At 38.0% G+C, this 20845-nt stretch overlaps 1 protein-coding gene across 2 annotated transcripts in view; it reads right to left on the reverse strand.

The window, feature by feature from the left end:
- Positions 1 to 16695: 16695 nt before the first annotated feature.
- Positions 16696 to 20845, reverse strand: part of Blnk (B cell linker) — a 70027-nt gene continuing 65877 nt past the window's right edge. For both annotated transcript variants that reach the window (XM_046450064.2, XM_046450065.2), the window contains exon 17: positions 16696 to 17533. In XM_046450064.2, the coding sequence (XP_046306020.1) occupies positions 17414 to 17533 (120 nt within the window). In that variant the 3' untranslated portion in view covers positions 16696 to 17413. The remainder of the gene's footprint in view (positions 17534 to 20845) is intronic.

The raw sequence follows: 20845 nt of genomic DNA on the forward strand, positions 1-20845 counted from the left end.
CTAAGCCCAAACCTCAACATTGTAAAAGCTATGCATGTTCAACCGAAGGTCAATATCATTCTAAATGGAGAAAAATTGAAAGCATTCACTGTAAAAATTAGAACAAGGGGGCTGGGCTTGTGCTCAGCTATAGAGTGCTTGCCTAACAAGTGTGAGGCCCTGGGTTCAATCCTCAGCATCACGTAAAAATCAAGGTATTGTGGCCAACTACAACTAAAAAACAAATGCTTTTTTAAAAAATTAGAACAAGGATGCCCTCTTTCTCCACTTTTATTCAACATCATCCTTGAATCTAGCCAGAGAAATTACAAGAAATTAAAGGGATAAAAATAGGAAAAGAACAACTCAAACTATCCCTATTTGCCAATAACATGATTCTACATTAAAAAAAATTCCCACCATAAAACTTCTAGAACTCATAAAATGAATTCAGCAAAGCAGCAGGATATAAAATCAACACCCATAAATCAATTGCATTCCTTTACATCAGAATTTAGGAAAACAATCCCATTGTGTGTTTGTGTGTGTGTGTGTGTGTGTGTGTGTATTTGGGGATCAATCTAATGAAAGAGGTGAAAAACTTTTACAGTGAAACCTACAGAACTCTAAAAAAAGAAACTGAGGAAGACCTTAGAAGATGGGAAGGTATCCCATGCTCTTGGATAGATAGAATTAAAATTGTCAGAATGGACATACTATCAAAAGTGCTATACAGATTTAATGCATTAAAATCCCAATGACATTCTTCATAGAACTAGAAAAGGCAATCATGAAATTCATTTGGAAAAGTAAGAGACCCAGAATAGCCAAAGCAATCCTTAGCAAGAAAAGTGAAGCAGGAGGCATCACAATACCTGACCTCAAATTATACTACAGAGCTATAGTAACAAAAATATCATGGTATTGTCACCAAAACAGGCATGTAGACCAATGGTAAAGAATAGAAGACACAGAGACAAACCTACATAAATTCAGTTATCTCATCCTAGACAAAGGTACCAAAAACATACATTGAAGAAAAGATAGCCTCTTCAAGAAATGATGCTGGGAAAACTGGAAATCCATATGTAGTCAAATGAAATTAGACTCCTATCTCTCACACTGCACAGCTCAACTCAAAGTGGATCAAGGACTTGGGCATTAGAACAGAGACCCTGTGCCTTCTAGAAGAAAAAGTAGGCCCAAATCTCCAATCATGTTGGCTTAGGAACTGACTTCCTTAACAAGACTCCTCAAGTGCAAGAAGTAAAATCAAGAATAAATGGGATGGAATTAAACTAACAAGCATCTTCACAGCAAAGGAAACAAGAACACGAAGAGAGAGCCTACAGAATGGGAGAAAATGTGTGTCACCTAAACCTCAGATAAGAGGATTAATCTCCAAAGTACTCAAAAACTTAACACCAAAAAGACAAATAACCCAATCAAATACAAGGAAAAATGTTTGACATCTCTGGCAATTAGAGAAATTCAAATTAAAACTACACAGAGATTTCATTTTATCCCAGCCAGAATGGCAATTATTAAGAATACAAGTAAACAATAAATGTTGGTGAAGATGTGGGGGAAAAGGTACATTCATATATTGTTGGTGGGACTGCAAATTGGTTCAACCACTCTGGAAAGCAGAATGGAGATTTTTCAGAAAACTTGGAATGGAACCACCATTTGACTAAGTTATCCCACTCCTTGGCATATATCCATGAGACTTAAAATCAGCATATCACAGTGATGTGGCCACATCAATGTTTATATCAGCTCAATTCACAATAGCTAAGTTATGGAGCCAAACTAGGTGCCCTTCAACAGATGAATGGATAAAGAAAATGTGGTACATATACAGAATGGAATATTACTCAGCTATAAAGAATGAAATTAAGGCATTTGCCAGTAAATGGATGAAACTGGAGACTATCATGCTAAGTGAAATAAGCTAACCCCCCAAGAACAAATGCTGAATGTTTTCTCTAATATGCAGATGCTGGTTCACAGCAAGAGGTGTGGAGGAAGGTCAAAGAAGAATAGACGTACTTTGGATTAGACAAAGGGTACTGAAAGGAAAGGAGGGGAAATGGGACAGTCGAATGAATCAGACATTACTATCCTATGTACATATATGACTACATGACCAAGTCTACGTCATATCCAACCAGAAGAATGAGAAGTTATACTCCATATATATATAATATGTCAAAACATATTCTACTATCATGTATAACTAATAAGAACAAATAAAAAGTACCTCTGAAAATGGGATAAAATTTTGAAATAAAAAATGAAGATATAGAAAATACAATATAACAATTTTGAAATGTGAGCTAACTCATCAGCAGTAACATTGCACTATCTGAAATGTTAAATTTTTCAGGTGGAAGGAACATGATACCAGGTTGATATATGAATCTACACAAAGAAATCAAGAGCACCGTTTGTCCCTCTCATTGTTTATTTTAAGGAAAAAATTAGCCATTAAATGCAAATAATAATAATAATAACAAAAACTTTACAGAGGTTTTTTTTAACACATAGCAGTAAAATGCATAATGGCAGTAACACAAATTCAGGAAAGGGGGAATGGAGGTGCACTCTTGTATTTGAAGAATGACTGTGAGTAGTCCAAGATGTATGTTGTATACCTATGTTTTAGAAAGCACAGCTGTCAATATTGAAGATAGAATAGATTTTTTTGAAAACCCTCAATTCAACAATAGGCAAAAAGGAGGCAAAAGCAAAAAGAGGTGGTAAAATATGGAAAACAAGTAGGAAAATGGAGGATTTAATCATATTAGAAATGATATAGAATGCGAATTATATAAACACTTATTAAAAGGCAGAAATTGTCAGAGAGAATAAAAATTATAGATTTCAGAAGCAAAACTAATACTAAGGATCAAGAGGAATATCTCAATGTTAAAGAGATCCATTTATTAGGAAGATACAATCCTAAAGGTATATGCATGTAATAATAAAGCTTCAAAAAACATGAAGCAAGTCAGACAGAATTATAGTAAGAAATCAACAAAACTACAATTAGGATTGAGACATTTACACACTTATCTCTCAGTAATTTAAAAAAAAACTAGCAAAAAAATATGTACTAAGGACATGAGAGGAAGACTTGAGCAATATTATCAATCAACTTGAACTAAATGACATTTACAAACTGACATCTATACTCCACCCAAGAAGAGCAGAAGGCACCTTTGTTTTTTATAAGTGTGTATGGGAAATCTACTAGATAATTACAAATTTTCAATAAATTTAAGAGAACAAAAAACAGAATTCCATTATAAATCAGTCTTGGAAAAAATATTTGGAAAAATTCAAAATCATTTGGAAATCCAACAGCATGTTTCTGATTAGCCAGTAGGTTAAAGAAGAAATCACAAAGGGAATTTCAAAATGTTTTAATCTAAATAAAAGTAAGAAAACAATATCAAAATTCTTTGGATGTCATTAAAGCTGTGTTTGGAGTGAAATTTTTCAGCTTTAAATACTGTTATTAGAAAATATTCAAGATTTTGAGGCTGGGATTGTGGCTCAGCAATAGAGTTCTTGCCTAGTGCAAGGCCCTGGGTTCAGTCCTCAGCACAACACAAAAATAAATAAATAAAGGTTTTTTTTAAAAAAGAAAAATAATCAATATTTAAAATCAATTATATAGGCTTCCATCTTTAAAAAGTATATAAAGAAGAGCAAATTATATTCAAAATAAGGAGAAGGAATAAAAAATTAAGTGTCCATGGAAACCAATGAGTAGAAAACAAACAATAGAGAAAATAAATAAAACCCAAACCAGAGTCTTTGGAAGGATCAATAAAATTGATAAACCTTTAGCTAGACTTACTAAAACAACAAGAAAGCAGATGTTTATTACCAATATCAGGAACGAAAGTGGGAGATTACTATGGTTTTGCCATATCTTAAAAGTATTATATTAGAATATTATCATCTTTATGAGAGTACATTTGGTATCCTGGTTGAAATAGAGTCTTTGAAACACACAAAATTAACAAAACACACAGAAGAAACAAAGTCACAATATCCTACATATATTAAAGAAATTAAATTCACGAAAGGGGAAGATGGCGGCGAGGGGAGTGCATTGCCCCCGTGTGCCGCGCCACAGTGTGGGAGAATGACGAGTCAGGACGGCTAAAGGCTATCTTGTTAGGAATTTCCAGCAATAGTGGGGTGCTCCGGAACCTGGAAGAAGGATTTCCATCGCACGAGGATCAGCTACGGGGGCTCAAACGCGAGAGATTTGTCCGCATGGAGGGTCACACTGCTTATTCAGCAAATCGCCCCGCGGCTAGAGTCTGCGGTGCGCACTGGGAAACGAGGAGATAGCGACACAGGGATACAGCGCTGCAGTTTCCGCGCGCTTCTGCCAGCTGTGCAATTACCTTACTAGGTGCTGAATTCTGGGTTTGAGACGGGGGAAGGAAGCGGTCCAATTTAGTCTCCACACCGGTCAGACCACAGAGGAGGCCAGCAGCCACCATCTTGGAGTGCTGACGTCACCATCCCTGTTTTCGACTGATCGCAGCTCATTCAGCCATAGAACAGGTAATTTCAGGCTGCCATTCGCCTGCGGCTTGCAGACAAATTACTCAGGCTCAGTGCTGAATAACCCGCGGAAACTGCTTCTTGGAGCCTGCTCTTATCAGAGCATACACCCAGCACGGAGCGGCCGAGTTCCGGCTCCCGGAACTGCTCTGGCCCAGGGCTAAGGAGCCCACGGAAACTGCTTCTCGGTCCGGGTCCTGCTGAGTACTATGGAGGTAAATACCAACCGAGCCTTTGTGGGCAGTGGCAACAGGACTGAGACGGGGCCTGTGAGGGCCGGTCAGGACTCACCCGTTGCTTTGGTCACCCGGCAAAGGGAACAAAATGCTGCCATTCGCATAGGATACCAACATGGCAGAGATCTGATATCATCAGAAAGCGGTGGAGGAGAGAACTTCATCAATACCAGCGGCGACAGAAACAGTTGGTCTCCTAGTAGGGAGGGTGAGTCACAGACACCCGAGTCTCTCTCACTTTGTCCTTGAGCCAGAGGGGAGGAGTGGGGCCGCCGCCTGCGCCCAGAGCAGGCCCAGCGGCTCACCGGCATGGTGGTCGTGTGACCCCAATTGGAGAGGGGGCAGAGCGGAGCCGCCACCCGTGCCCGCAAGGTGGGCAGACCTGCGACCAACCTGCAGATCAGGCCCAGCGGTCCGCGGGCATGGTAGGAGGGGCAGGGCAGAGCTGCCGCCTGCTCCTGCAAGGTAGGCAGACCTGCAACAGACCGGTGGATCAGGCCCAGCGGCCTGCCGGCATGGTACACACGTCACCCCAATTGAAGTAGGGGCAGAGCATACCCGCCGCCCGCACCAGGAACAGGCCCAGCGACCTGCTGGCATGGTAGTCACGACACCCCAATTGGAGTAGGGGCAGAGCAGAGCCACCACCCGTGCCCGAAAGGTAGGCAGACCTGCGACCGACCAGCGGGACAGGCCCAGTGGCCTGCCGGTGTGACAGACACATCACCCCATTTGGAGTAGGAGCAGAGCAGAGCCTTCGCCTGCACCCGGAACAGGCCCAGAGGTCTGTGGGTGTGGTAGACAAGTCACACCAATTGGAGGGGGGGCAGAGCAGAGCCCCCGCCCGCGCCTGCAGGGTAGGCAGACCCGCGACAGACCGGCGGATCAGGCCCGGTGGCCTGCCGGTGTGATACACACGACACCCCAATTGGAGTAGGGGCAGAGCAGAGCCGCTGCCCGCGCCCGGAACAGGCCCAGTGACCTGCTGGCGTGGTAGTCACGACACCCCAATTGGAGTAAGGGCAGAGCAGAGCAGCCGCCCACGCTTGCAAGGTAGGCAGACCTGCGACCGACCGGCAGAACAGGCCCAGGGGTCTGCGGGAGTGGTAGACAACTCACACCAATTGGAGGAGGGGCAGAGCAGAGCCGCCGCCCACGCCTGCAAGGTAGGCAGACCGCCGCCCAACCCTGCAAGGGAGACTTTTCAACTACACAAGAGCAATATAAATATATAGGAGGAAAATTTTTTCAAAAACACAACAGTTTCACCAAGCAGAAAGAAATGCAAGCAGTATGAAAAGACAAGGAAAGAAAGGACCACAAGCAATGCAGGTCAACTCAACTTTAGAAGAGGTAACACCTGCAGCAGATGGAATGTCAGATAAAGAATTCAGGATATACATGCTTCAGATGATCTGGAGTATCAAGGAAGACATTAGACAGCAAAATCAGACAATGAAAGATCACTTCGACAATGAATTACACAAACAAATCCAGGAAGCAAAGGATCAAATATACAGGGAGATAGAGGTTATAAAAAACAAACAAACAGAAATCCTAGAAATGCAGGAAGCAATAAACCAACTTAAAAACTCAATTGAGAATACTACCAGCAGAGTAGAACACTTAGAAGATAGAACATCAGACAATGAAGACAAAGTATTTCAACTTGAAAAGAACATAGACAGCTCAGCAAGACTGTTAAGAAACCATGAGCAGAACATCCAAGAAATATGGGATAACATTAAGAGACCAAACTTAAGAGTCATTGGGATACAGGAAGGTATAGAACTCCAAACCAAAGGAATGAGCAATTTATTCAATGAAATAATACGAGAAAACTTCCCAGACTTGAAGAATGAGACAGAATCCCAAATCCTAGAAGCCTACAGGACGCCGAATGTGCAAAATCATAAGAGATCCACACCTAGACACATTATAATGAAGATGCCCAACATACAGAATAAGGAGAGAATTTTAAAAGCTACAAGAGAGAGGAAGCAGGTTACATTTAGGGGTAAGCCAATCAGGATAACAGCTGATCTTTCAATACAGACTCTGAAAGCTAGAAGATCCTGGAATAACATATTTCAAACACTGAAAGAAAATGGGTTCCAACCAAGAATTGTGTATCCAGCGAAATTAAGCTTCAGGATGGAAGATGAAATTAAAACCTTCCACAATAAACAAAAGTTAAAAGAATTTGCAGCTAGAAAACCATCTCTTCAAAACATCCTCAGCAAAACATTACAGGAAGAGGAAATGGAAAATAAGAATGAAAACCAACAGTGGGAGGTAGGACAGTAAAGGGGGGGAAAATAATCAAAGAGGAAAACAAACCATGTTTAGTAACAGAAATAAACAAATATGGCTGGAAGAACAACCCATATCTCAATAATAACCCTAAATGTTAATGGCTTAAACTCACCAATTAAGAGACACAGGCTAGTAGAATGGATCACAAAACAAGACCCAACAATATACTGCCTACAGGAGATGCATTTGATAGGAAAAGACATACATAGGCTGAGGGTGAAAGGTTGGGAAAAATCATATCACTCATATGGACTTCGGAAACAAGCAGGAGCATCCATACTCATATCAAATAAAATAGATTTCAAGCCAAAGTTAATCAAAAGGGATAAAGAGGGACACTACATACTGCTTAAGGGAACCATACACCAACAAGACATAACAATCATAAATATATATGCCCCAAACAATGGTGCAGCTATGTTCATCAAACAAACTCTTCTCAAGTTCAAGAGTCTAATAGACCACCATACAATAATCATGGGAGACTTCAACACACCTCTCTCGCCACTGGACAGATCTTCCAAACAAAAGTTGAATAAGGAAACTATAGAACTCAATAACACAATTAATAACCTAGACTTAATTGACATATATAGAATATACCACCCAATATCAAGCAGTTACACTTTTTTCTCAGCAGCACATGGATCCTTCTCAAAAATAGATCATATATTATGTCACAGCGCAACTCTTAGATAATATAAAGGAGTAGAGATAATACCATGCATCTTATCTGATCATAATGGAATGAAACTGAAAATCAATGATAAAAGAAGGAAGGAAAAAGCATACATCACTTGGAGAATCAACAATAGGTTACTGAAAGATCAATGGGTTATAGAAGACATCAAGGAGGAAATTAAAAAATTCTTAGAGATAAATGAAAACACAGACACAACATATCGGAATCTATGGGACACATTGAAAGCAGTTCTAAGAGGAAAATTCATTGCTTGGAGTTCATTCCTTAAAAAAAGAAAAAACCAACAAATAAATGATCTCATACTTCATCTCAAAATCCTAGAAAAAGAAGAGCAAAACAACAGCAAAAGAAGTAGAAGGCAAGAAATAATTAAAATCAGAGCTGAAATTAATGAAATCGAAACAAAAGAAACAATTGAAAAAATTGACAAAACTAAAAGTTGGTTCTTTGAAAAAATAAACAAAATCGACAGACCCTTAGCCATGCTAGCAAAGAGAAGAAGAGAGAGAACTCAAATAACTAGCATACGGGATGAAAAAGGCAATATCACAACAGACACTTCAGAAATACAGAAGATAATCAAAAATTATTTTGAATCCTTATACTCCAATAAATTAGAAGATAGTGAAGGCATAGATAAATTTCTTAAGTCATATGATCTGCCCAGATTGAGTCAGGAGGATATAGACAACCTAAACAGATCAATGTCAATTGAGGAAATAGAAGAAACCATCAAAAGACTGCCAACTAAGAAAAGCCCAGGACCGGATGGGTATACAGCAGAGTTTTACAAAACCTTTAAAGAGGAACTAATACCAATACTTTTCAAGCTACTTCAGGAAATAGAAAAAGAGGGAGAACTTCCAAATTCATTCTACGAGGCCAACATCACCCTGATACCTAAACCAGACAAAGACACTTCAAAGAAAGAAAACTACAGACCAATATCTCTAATGAACCTAGATGCAAAAATCCTCAATAAAATTCTGGCGAATGGGATACAAAAACATATCAAAAAAATTGTGCACCATGATCAAGTAGGATTCATCCCTGGGATGCAAGGCTGGTTCAATATACGGAAATCAATAAATGTTATTCACCACATCAATAGACTTAAAAATAAGAACCATATGATCATCTCGATAGATGCGGAAAAAGCATTCGACAAAGTACAGCATCCCTTTATGTTCAAAACTCTAGAAAAACTAGGGATAACAGGAACATACCTCAATATTGTAAAAGCAATCTATGCTAGCCTCAGTCTAGCATCATTCTGAATGGAGAAAAATTGAAGGCATTCCCTCTAAAATCTGGAACAAGACAGGGATGCCCTCTCTCACCACTTCTGTTCAACATAGTTCTCGAAACACTGGCCAGAGCAATTAGATGAAAGAAATTAAAGGCATAAAAATAGGAAAAGAAGAACTTAAATTATCACTATTTGCAGATGACATGATTCTATACCTAGCAGACCCAAAAGGGTCTACAAAGAAACTATTAGAGCTAATAAATGAATTCAGCAAAGTGGCAGGATATAAAATCAACACGCATAAATCAAAGGCATTCCTGTATATCAGCGACAAATCCTCTGAAATGGAAATGACGACAACCACTCCATTCACAATATCTTCAAAAAAAAAAAAAATCCTTGGGAATCAACCTAACAAAAGAGGTGAAAGACTTATACAATGAAAACTACAGAACCCTAAAGAGAGAAATAGAAGATCTTAGAAGATGGAAAAATATACCCTGTTCATGGATAGGCAGAACTAACATCATCAAAATGGCGATATTACCAAAAGTTCTCTATAGGTTTAATGCAATGCCAATCAAAATCCCAACGGCATTTCTTGTAGAAATAGAGAAAGCAATCATGAAATTCATATGGAAAAATAAAAGACCCAGAATAGCAAAAACAATGCTAAGCAGGAAGTGTGAATCAGGCGGTATAGCGATACCAGACTTCAAACTATACTACAGAGCAATAGTAACAAAAACAGCATGGTACTGGTACCAAAACAGGCGGGTGGACCAATGGTACAGAATAGAGGACACAGAAACCAATCCACATAACTACAACTATCTTATATTTGATAAAGGGGCTAAAAGCATGCAATGGAGGAAGGATAGCATCTTCAACAAATGGTGCTGGGAAAACTGGAAATCCATATGCAACAAAATGAAACTGAATCCCTTTCTCTCGCCATGCACAAAAGTGAATTCAAAATGGATCAAGGAGCTTGATATCAAATCAGAGACACGCCGTCTGATAGAAGAAAAAGTTGGCTACGATCTACATACTGTGGGGTCGGGCTCCAAATTCCTCAATAGGACACCCATAGCACAAAAGTTAATAACTAGAATCAACAAATGGGACTTACTCAAACTAAAAAGTTTTTTCTCAGCTAAAGAAACAATAAGAGAGGTAAATAGGGAGCCTACACCCTGGGAACAAATCTTTACTCCTCACACTTCAGATAGAGCCCTAATATCCAGAGTATACAAAGAACTCAAAAAATTAGACAATAAGATAGCAAACAACCCAATCAACAAATGGGCCAAGGACCTGAACAGACACTTCTCAGAGGAGGACATACAATCAATCAACAAGTACATGAAAAAATGCTCACCATCTCTAGCTGTCAGAGAAATGCAAATCAAAACCACCCTAAGATACCATCTCACTCCAGTAAGATTGGCAGCCATTAGGAAGTCAAACAACAACAAGTGCTGGCGAGGATGTGGGGAAAAGGGTACACTTGTACATTGCTGGTGGGACTGCAAATTGGTGTAGCCAATTTGGAAAGCAGTATGGAGATTTCTTGGAAAGCTGGGAATGGAACCACCATTTGACCCAGCTATTCCCCTCCTTGGTCTATTCCCTAAAGACCTAAAAAGAGCATGCTACAGGGACACTGCTACATCGATGTTCATAGCAGCACAATTCACAATAGCAAGACTGTGGAACCAACCTAGATGCCCTTCAATAGACGAATGGATAAAAAAAATGTGGCATTTATACACAATGGAGTATAACTCTGCATTAAAAAATGACAAAATCATAGAATTTGCAGGGAAATGGATGGCATTAGAGCAGATTATGCTAAGTGAAGCTAGCCAATCCCTAAAAAACAAATGCCAAATGTCTTCTTTGATATAAGGAGAGTAACTAAGAACAGAGTAGGGACGAAGAGCATGAGAAGAAGATTAACATTAAACTGGGATGAGAGGTGGGAGGGAAAGGGAGAGAGAAGGGAAATTGCATGGAAATGGAAGGAGATCCTCAGGGTTATACAAAAATACATACAAGAGGAAGTGAGGGGAAAGGGAAAAATAATACAAGGGGGAGAAATGAATGACAGTAGAGGGGGTAAAGAGAGAAGAGGGGAGGGGAGGGGAGGGGAGGGGTGATAGTAGAGGATGGGAAAGGCAGCAGAACACAACAGACATTAGTACGGCAATATGTAAATCAATGGATGTGTAACTGATGTGATTCTGCAATCTGTATATGGGGTAAAAATGGGAGTTCATAACCCACTTGAATCAAAGTGTGAAATATGATATATCAAGAACTATGTAATGTTTTGAACAACCAACAATAAAAAATTTAAAAAAAAAAGAAATTAAATTCATAATTTAAAACCCTCACATAAAGAAAGCTTCAGCCCTGATGTCTTTGTCAGTGAATTCTGTGAAAATATTAGGAAGAGTCAAGTGAAGTAATGCACACCTGTAGTCCCAGCTTCCCAGGGAAGCTGAGGCAGGAGGATTGCAAGTTCAAGGTCAGCAACTTAGTGAGACCCTAATTCAAAATAAAAAATAAAAGGACTGGAAATGTAGCTCAGTGGCAAAGCATCCATGGGTCCCATCCATAGTACTGATAAAAAGCATTAGGAAAAAATAGTGTCAATATCAATAAAATAATACCAGTGCTACATAAATCTTCTCAGAAGAGAAGGGAACATTTTTCTTGTTATCGTATAGGTCCAGTGTTAACACTGATTCACAAACCTGGCAAAGACATTACAAAAAAAAAAAACTATAAGCCAGTGACTGTTATAAATATATATGCAAAAATCCCAAATACTATATTAGCAAATGAAATCTGACCATTTATAGAATTATAGAATGGATGATATGTCATGGTTAAGTCAGGTTTACTCCAGAAAAGGAAAATGGAATATTCACAGTACAGATACACACCAAGGGACTTGTATCTAGAAAATACAAAGCATACTTACTGCTTGTTAAAAGGGGAAGAATAATTCTGTTTTTGAAATAGACAAAATATTTGAAGACACATTTCATGAAAAAAAGACATGAAAAGATGTATAATATCAGATACCAGGGGCAGGAAGCAACTGAAATCTCACACATTGTCAGTACAATTTCGTAGTTTCTTATAATGTCAAATATTCACTTTCCATGTGACTCAGGATTATCATCCCCACATATTTACCAAAGAGAAATGAAAACACATATTCACATAAAGGCTTCTACACAAAATGTTCATACAATTCATCCATTTAGCCCCAAACTGGAAACAACCAAATTCCTATCAATAAATGAATGGAAAAACAAATTGATGCATAGCCACATGAAGGAATATGATTTAGCAATGAAAAAGAAAAGATGTGATACATGTGAATATATGGATGATTCTCAAAACCATGCTGACCTTCAAATGGGCCATTTGAGTTTTCAGTTATGATAACCTCGTTTGTTGAGAATCGACTATGTCATAATAGATAAGCATTTGGATATGCTAGTCTCATTAAAAACCCTTTAAGGTAAATGAGTGTTTTTTCCTAAGTTTCCTCCGTTTCCCTTTTTGATGTCATCTAGCATTTTAGAACTTTGGGCATGGGTTAATCCAGTAGTCTCTAGCCTCTTCATTTTCAATTTCGTACTGTCAGAAAGTTTTTCACAAAGCAATACTTCTTTATGTCATCATGAAAACAAACAAAAATAAAATACAACTGGTATTCATGTTAACATTGAATACAATTCTTTGTAGACCCAGTCCTTCCTCCAAACCTCAGAAGAATACCTTCTAAGATTTCTTACTAAACCAATAAAATATTTTTTTCTCATATCAGTAAGTTGACTTGTGAATGTAAGTCTTCTGACTTGTTCTGATAACCTACTCCAGGAGTTGACGTTGACATTTTTTTCTTAGCTTTGCATGATTAAAAACATAATCTGGTTCCCTCTCCAGACTTTTCTCCTTTGGTTAGAGGGACTTCCATTCTTCAGGTTATTCAGGTTTGAAACAATGGAGTCCGTGGATCATCTCTCTTTTCTATCCCCCCATATGCAGACAATTAACTTTTTTGTATTTATTCATTACATATTTCTTTTTCATCTATTTCTTTATATAGGACCCCAACCACTATGATAGTTTAGGCCTCTGTCTCCTCACAGTAGGTTCTGTGATAATCTTCAACTTGGTGTTCTGTATTTTTAGACTTCCAAGTGGGAGTCTAGAAATATAGAGTCTTGAGTTTTCAGTTATGAAAACTTCATTTGTTGAGAATCGACTATGTCATAATAGATAGGCGTTTGGATATGCTAGTCTCATAAAAACCCTTTAAGGTAAATGAGAAACCAAACTCATTGAATAATTTGTTCAAGGTTATAACAGCTGTTGGGGGACAGAACTGGCAGGAATTCTATGTAGGCACCAAAGCCCATTTATATGTAAGAAACAGAAAACAGGTGAGATTTACAACACTCTACATTGGCAGAGGGAGAGGATGAGCCATAGCAGTTGAGATGCAGTTTAGAGCACATTGGTAGGTACTATTTTATTCCCTCTTTCAATTTTTTATTCAAGTGTTTTTCTAATTAGAGGCTATTCTTTTAAGTACAGTATTTACTAGACAAAAGTTCTGCTTTAAATTTTTATAAAATGATAGCCCTGATTAAAATATATTTGGATACCTTCAAGGATACTTCCTTTCATATGCCTGACACTAAGACATCCAGCAAGCTCAGTAATTGTTGACTGGATGAATGAATACTAGTGCACGCTTTTGAATATTTACAATTTTTCTTTGTTTTTTTTTTGAATATTTACAATTCTTAATATGCTCATTGAGCAAACCCATTAGGCAAATTGTCTTATCATCTCCATCTGACAAAGGGAAAAACCAAGTTAATACCATCTGTTGTATGGGTGAAGCTGGGATTAGATTTGAGACAATTTATTCCAAAGCTTTGTTCTAAACCACACCAGTATCCTGTTTCTCATCTAGGGGAGGCATTACTTTCAGGGTTATCCAGGTTTCTAATAGAATAGTAGGCCCATTTTGTTATGTCAAAGTTTAAGAAGAATGTAGAGTAAGGTTCCTTCCTGTCTCTGTTGTTCACTTGAATAGACTTGCCTTGTATCTTTGGATCTTTGATCCATGGTTACGCCTCTGGCCCCTGGATTCATGAAAATTGATGAGAGATTTTGTGCATCTATATTAATACATTTTTCTCCTTGGGCAAATGCCCATACTCTCAGCAGATCCAAAGAATTTTACAACTACAAGAAGATTAAAAACCACAGACATATAGAAAACATTTGGGATTTTTCTTGAAAGATAATCAAGATTATTAAATGCCCCCAAATGTATATAGGTGGATTTATTTGAAGAGTTATCCACAGCTTATTTTTTATCTTTATAAAGGAGATATTGGTTAGGGAACTAGGATGTTGATTATATAATGTTGATTATATGCTAGCTTTTTAAACTCTGTATGATTACCAGAAAGATATATATATATTTTTTACAACTGCAAAAACCAAGGCTTAGAGTGGTAAGAGGTAAGCCGAATGATCTGGTGATAAATGGTAGACCTAGGATACCCAGAAGTGTCTAACTCTAAAGCCAATATTGTCCCACCTCGTGGGTAGACACAACCACTAATTGCCCTGGGTATTTGTGTGCAGCTAGCCTTGTGGAGCAGGTCCCTTAGTTATTTCATGCAACTCTATCTACAATAGAGGCTGTGTTATGTGTCATTTTAAGGACATTTTGAAGAACAGGAATTCAGTCACACTTTAAGATTATGTCCCAAGTGCTGGTGGCTTTTTTTCTTTTTTCCATTGCTGCATTCTGATCTCTGGGACTCCCTGCTAGGCAAAGCTGACCCAGCTGCAGTGACTAACTTACAACATAGTGCAGGCTTCTGATGGCCACAGGCCAAGCCTTCCTATCTCTGTCCACTTGAGTAAACTTGCAGCCTTCCTATTACCACAGCTGCAGTCTGGTTTGCAACATTCTTGAAACAGAAACAGGAACTGGGATGGTGTGTTTCCTTTTTAGCTTCTACATCATGTACTTCTCCTTGACTAGCATCTCCTATCCCATCACCTACCTTGCTTGAGAATTTCTCTGTGAACAAACACTTGTTTGTGAAGCCTTGAAAATTACAACCAGGCTTTTGAGATCTCTTGAAGGCTTTTCTTGCCTCCTCCAGAACACACTTGCAGAGGAAGGTTTTAGAGAAGCAGGTAGTGTTGCCCTCCAGTGGACTCTTCTATGCAATTGGGGGTGGGGAGGAGATTGGCATGTTGGATTGGGTATTTCTCCCAACACTGGGATAGAGAGAATTCTTCTGCAGAGAAGGCCTCCTAGGGCTCTCAGCCCCTGCTCCAAGAAATCCAGCTCAGCAGTGCTGAATATCAATTTGAAGTTAGTGTAATCTTACAGCTATTATCCTCCACTTTACTGGGATAGACCACTTGGGGGAGGAAAGTGGGGACCAGGCAGAAGAGGCAGTGATGGAGCCAGGGTCATGGTGGCAGCAGAAAAAATGAATGAGGATTTACTTACACTGAAGAAAGCAGATAAGAACTGACACTTCATACTGTAAGTGGGTTCTTTGCTTTACAAAAGATTACCCATTTTCTTTAAGTTGTGAATTGTCCTTTTAAATATATTCTAAATTACTCCACTGTTGACTTAAAAGGGGAAAGAAAACTTCCCATACACAAAATTTCCAAAAACCACACCTATCTGATTTCATTGTAGAAAGTATATATGAATTGTATTAGTTTTCTAGGGCTGCCAAAACAAAGTGCCACAACCCAGGTGGTTTAACAACCCCAGGAATTTGTTATCTTCCAGTTCTCGATGCTTGAAGTCTCCAATCAAGGTGTCAGCAGGGTCAGGCTCCCTTTGAAACCTGCAGGGGGTACTGTCCTTGCTTCTTCTGCAGGTTTGTCAGCAATCTCTGGCACTCCTAGGCTTTAGGTGTGTCATTCCATCCCCTCATCTGCATGTGGTCTTCTCCTAGGTGTCTCTATGCATATACACAGACAGATCAATGCATATCTCTTTGTGTCCAAATCTCTTTTTTTAGAAAGACACCAGTCCCTAGATTAGCCCCTACCTTCTTGACATCACCTTAACATGACTATATCTGTAAAATCCCTGGACACAACTCAACCCATAACGTAGTTATCATGAAATACAACACTTAAAAATGCCATTATCTTTGTGAGTCTGTGAGTTACTCTGAAGTCATTACCTTCTACCTTTCAAAAACACTTTCAGATACTGTTTTCTTATTCAGTGATCAAGTGTGTTTCTCATCTAGTTATTAGTCTTAATTAGCTGCTGTATCATTCCAGTGCAGTTACACAGTGAAAAAGAGGGCTTTGATATGAAAAGTATAATATATTTCTGGGCTGATGTTGAACCTTGGACATGGCTGCTCACAATGGTACCTTTTATTCCTTTAATGTTCATCAGTATCTGCTTTTCTGCCTTTGTTCTGTGGGATGTTTTCCTTGGAACTGTCTTTTCCATCTACTTTTTCTGTCATCTTACTTTGAACTTCATATCAAGTTTAGGTTCCATTTAATAGGCATGCAGATCAAAGAGGGCATAATTATCTTTAATAAGCAAACCTAACAGCAGAATCCTGGAGAACTTTCAGAAAGTTCATTTCCTTATACATCTACCATGGTTGGGGGCACATACAAAAGGATCCTTGTCTGCACTTAGAAACTCCATACATTACCTATAGTATTTTGTTTTTCTACACATTAAAATTTTAACAAAGACAAAGTTGGCAGACACTGACAATAGACAATTTGGCTACATTTGTGCACTGGCGACCATTGTGGGGCTTACATTTTCAACATCTTTGTTTTATCCAAGAGTAAAGTTTTCTCATTTTGAAATACAGTGTTCTTGAACGTGGATGTAGCTCAGCACGTGCAAGGTCCTGAGTCTGGTCCCTAGCAACGCACCCCCCACACATACATACACAGAAGAAGTACAGTGTTTGTTTCTTGTAAGACTGAAAACACTTTATTCCTATCTCTTTTAAATACATTTAGTTGGAGAATATCAGTAGCATGGTAACTCATCCTCTCCAGGTGTTATTTTCTCAGGTCAGGCAACAGGTGGTCACAAGTATGTGTGAGCATCTTATAAAGGAGTGGATGACGACCTCAACAGCTGCCTTTATCTTCTATTTTATTACTCATGATTCATAATCCAAAATATGAAGTTTTGGTGCTTTTTCTCAAAAGGAGAAACTTGAGGGAAATGTCTGAAGCAAAGATATTGACCTTCTTCTCCTTTCTTCATGAAACTTTAACTGCATATTTCAGTCTTGTGGAATCTTTTGTGTTGTTCTGACTGTCAATAAGAACCAGGGGACTGTGCTGATGATTCTTGATGATTTCAGCAACACTTCCAAAGTACTAGAGGAAGAAAATACAAATGAGTTAGAATGGGCACTTATGTGAACTTCACCTTCCACTCCTCTCATCTTCTCTCCTTTTCTCAACCGAGTAAAAAGTTATCAGGTCCCGGTCAACATTCTGCCCCCAGAAATGCGGTTTAATAGGGCAGAACCCTTCAGGGTGGCACACTCTGGACTTTCCTGTATTTAGTAAGATGAAAACACACTGGCATCCTCAATTAGTGTAACTTCTCGGGGTACTTACTTCACTGAGTTATGATACAATATTTTAACATCTTGCTTTTTAATTAATGTCAAACATGAAATTATCATACAATATATTTTTATATTCTTGATAAAACAAATTAGTATGTCACACAAGTCTTAGATATAGGGTGCTGCAATTTGGATCTTGAATGACTCCCAAAGGTCCATGTGTTAATGGTTTGGTTTTCAGGGTGGTGATTTGGAAGATAACGGAAATTTTAAGAGGTGGAGCCTAGTAGGGGGCTGTCTTTAGTTCACTGGGTGTACTGCCCTCAAGGGAGGGTATAGGGACTCTGGTCACTTTCTCTCCCTTTTTTGTTTCATCAAGCATTCCCACCATGTTCTGTTGCCTTGCTGCAGGTCCAGGCAACAGAGCCAATCATTATAGACTGAAACTTCCAAAACTGTAAGAAAAGTAAATTTTTCTCTTTGTAAGTTGATTATCTCAGGTATTTTGTTATAGTGACAGAAGCTGACTAAAATGCAAAGACCAAAGTAATAAACTAACCTTAGAGTTTAGTATTGGAGAAAGTTATTTCTAGATAAATTTATGGTTTTTTTTCTCTTCAACATGTAAAGAAATCTTTATAAACCCTCATATTTCCATACATGCTTGGCTACTAGAGTTAACTCAGTGCTTAATTTACAATGAAATTTCATGATAGCCTCTTACTATACAGATTGTTTTGCTCTATTTTAATCCCTCTTGTATGTAGGTTTTAATTTAAGGATGTCACAAATTTTGTTGTGAAAAGTTATCAAAGTTTTCAACGTAAGATTAAATAAAATGTAACCCAGACAATGAAATAAAATGCCTTGGGGATACAAGAGTGCTATAAAATAATTTTTAATATTTATTTTTTCATTGTAATTGGACACAACATCTTTATTTTGTTTGTTTATTTTTATGTGGTGCTGAGGATTGAACCCAGGGCTTCTCACGTGCTAGGTGAGCACTTTACCGCTGAGCCACAACTCCAACCCCAAAATAATTTTTAAAGAGGTAATTATTCAACAGCAGTGCTGATAATTTAGTAATTAATATCAGTTTTTCTCATCATCTCTTAGTTTTTTATATAAAGAAAAATATCTAGAATAAAAAAATTTTAGAGCCTTCTGTTTGAATGACTTCCAAAATCTATATATTGACTAAAGCATTCAGAATATTGGTCAACCTTTTCAAATGGGATACCAGTTGTCTTTTAAATAACTGGCCATTTGAATATTAGGTAAGAGAGGGGAGGGAAATTCAAATACTTTTATTTGAAAAGAAAGTTCTTTCTTTCTTTTCAAATATCTGTCCCTTTTGCAATCAACAATGAAATTCTTTTATAATAAATCCCCTAATACAAGCATTCTGTTTGCTTGGCATAGAAAGCTATTAAGATTAATGCAGTTGGAAATTAAATTTCTAGACTAAATGGCCAGGAAATAAAATATCATAGCCTCTCCGAAGTGGGCTGTAAGTGAAAAGGTGTGTTCTCAACCCAGGAAACACAGAAGAGAACTGCTCCATGAACACTAGCAAGCACCTCATTCTCTCCACCCAGTCCCTGAATATGTTTGAGTACTGTTCTGTTGCAGTGTTGGGGACTGAAATGTTTGCAGTAGGGACTTGCCTTGAGTTGAAATATTTAAAGTAGGGAATGGAATTTAAGCATATCTGTAATTTAATGGAAAGCTGAATTAGGCATATTGTAGTTGCAGTTTTCCCTCAGTTCTGTTTTTTTTTTTCTGTTCACATTGAGTTTATTTGAGATATTTACATAAACACAGAAAAAAAAATGTTTGATAACTCAAAAAATCTCATGGCCAAAAAACTAAAGCAGACAGTTGTCAAAACTGTAAAATTACTCAATACTGTATCAACCAACGCCAAAAAAACTGCATGGAAAGTTAAACAATTAATAAGTTAGTTATTTACTGACCCCTATGCACAAACACATATACACACACTTCTGGAAAATATATCCATACACACGGTCAGTATTATGTAACCTAAATTTTCATTCTCCATTCAGATAATCAATATATAGAGACAGGATTTTCTTATTATAGATAATTTAAGTAAGGGTTTTAATTGACTGTCAGTACATTCAGATGCCATCATAATAATACATACTAATATTTTGACCCAGGGGATGGATATGTTAGGAATGGGGTGAAGTACTGGGTATTAATTCTGGGATAAGTCAAGAACTTCCTAGCAGGACAAGAGAGCTCACAGCCCCTTCAGAGGCTCAAAATTTCTGAGAGAATTTCAGGACCCTTAAGCAGGATAGCTCCCTCACCCAACTTTAAGCCTCACAGAGAAGAGCTGGACCCCAGAGGAGGCTTTAAAATGAAATCCTCCCTCCAAAGTCATTGTTTCCTACCAGGATCACCACTATCTCCTGCCATTGATTGTGATTAAGAAGAATTTTTAAAAATTTGTAAGAATAAAATTTTCAGCAAGAATGAACAGTTTCATGAATGAAGAAAAGCAGCTAGTTTTGTTAAGTGTTTAACTTATGTTAAATGACAATGCATTTTTCCCCCTACAACTTAAAATCTGCCACTTAAAAGCCAAGTTTGGTCTTAGTGGTCTCTGAATTAAGAGTTTCGCATTTTATGATTGAGATTTTATTTTAAAACCCAAGCTATAAAAACTCTAGGAGAAACAGGGAACAGCTTTGTGACACTGGATTTGATAATGACACTAAAAAAACCCAGGCAGCAAAACCAAAAATAGACAAGACGACATCAAACTTAAAAACGTCTGTTCATCAAAGAGCACAATCAACAAAGTGAAAAGGCAACCTAAGAAATGGGGAAAATATTTGCAAATCATTTATCTGTTAAGGGGTTAATATCGTCCAGAATATATAAAGAATCCTTAAAACAGAATGAAATAAGCAGATCAAAACATAGATTAATGTTTTGAATAGACATTTATCCAAATATGATATACAAGTGGCCAAGAAACATATGAAAAAGGTGCATTTAGTAATTATCAGAGAAATACAAATCAAACCCACAATGAAATATCACCTCACTCTCATAAGGATGGTACACACACACACAC

This window comes from Marmota monax, unplaced genomic scaffold (assembly GCF_021218885.2).
Source record: "Marmota monax isolate L192 unplaced genomic scaffold, Marmota_monax_Labrador192_F-V1.1 WCK01_AAM20220418_F8-fsc00004, whole genome shotgun sequence".
NCBI classification, from domain to species: Eukaryota; Metazoa; Chordata; class Mammalia; order Rodentia; family Sciuridae; genus Marmota; species Marmota monax.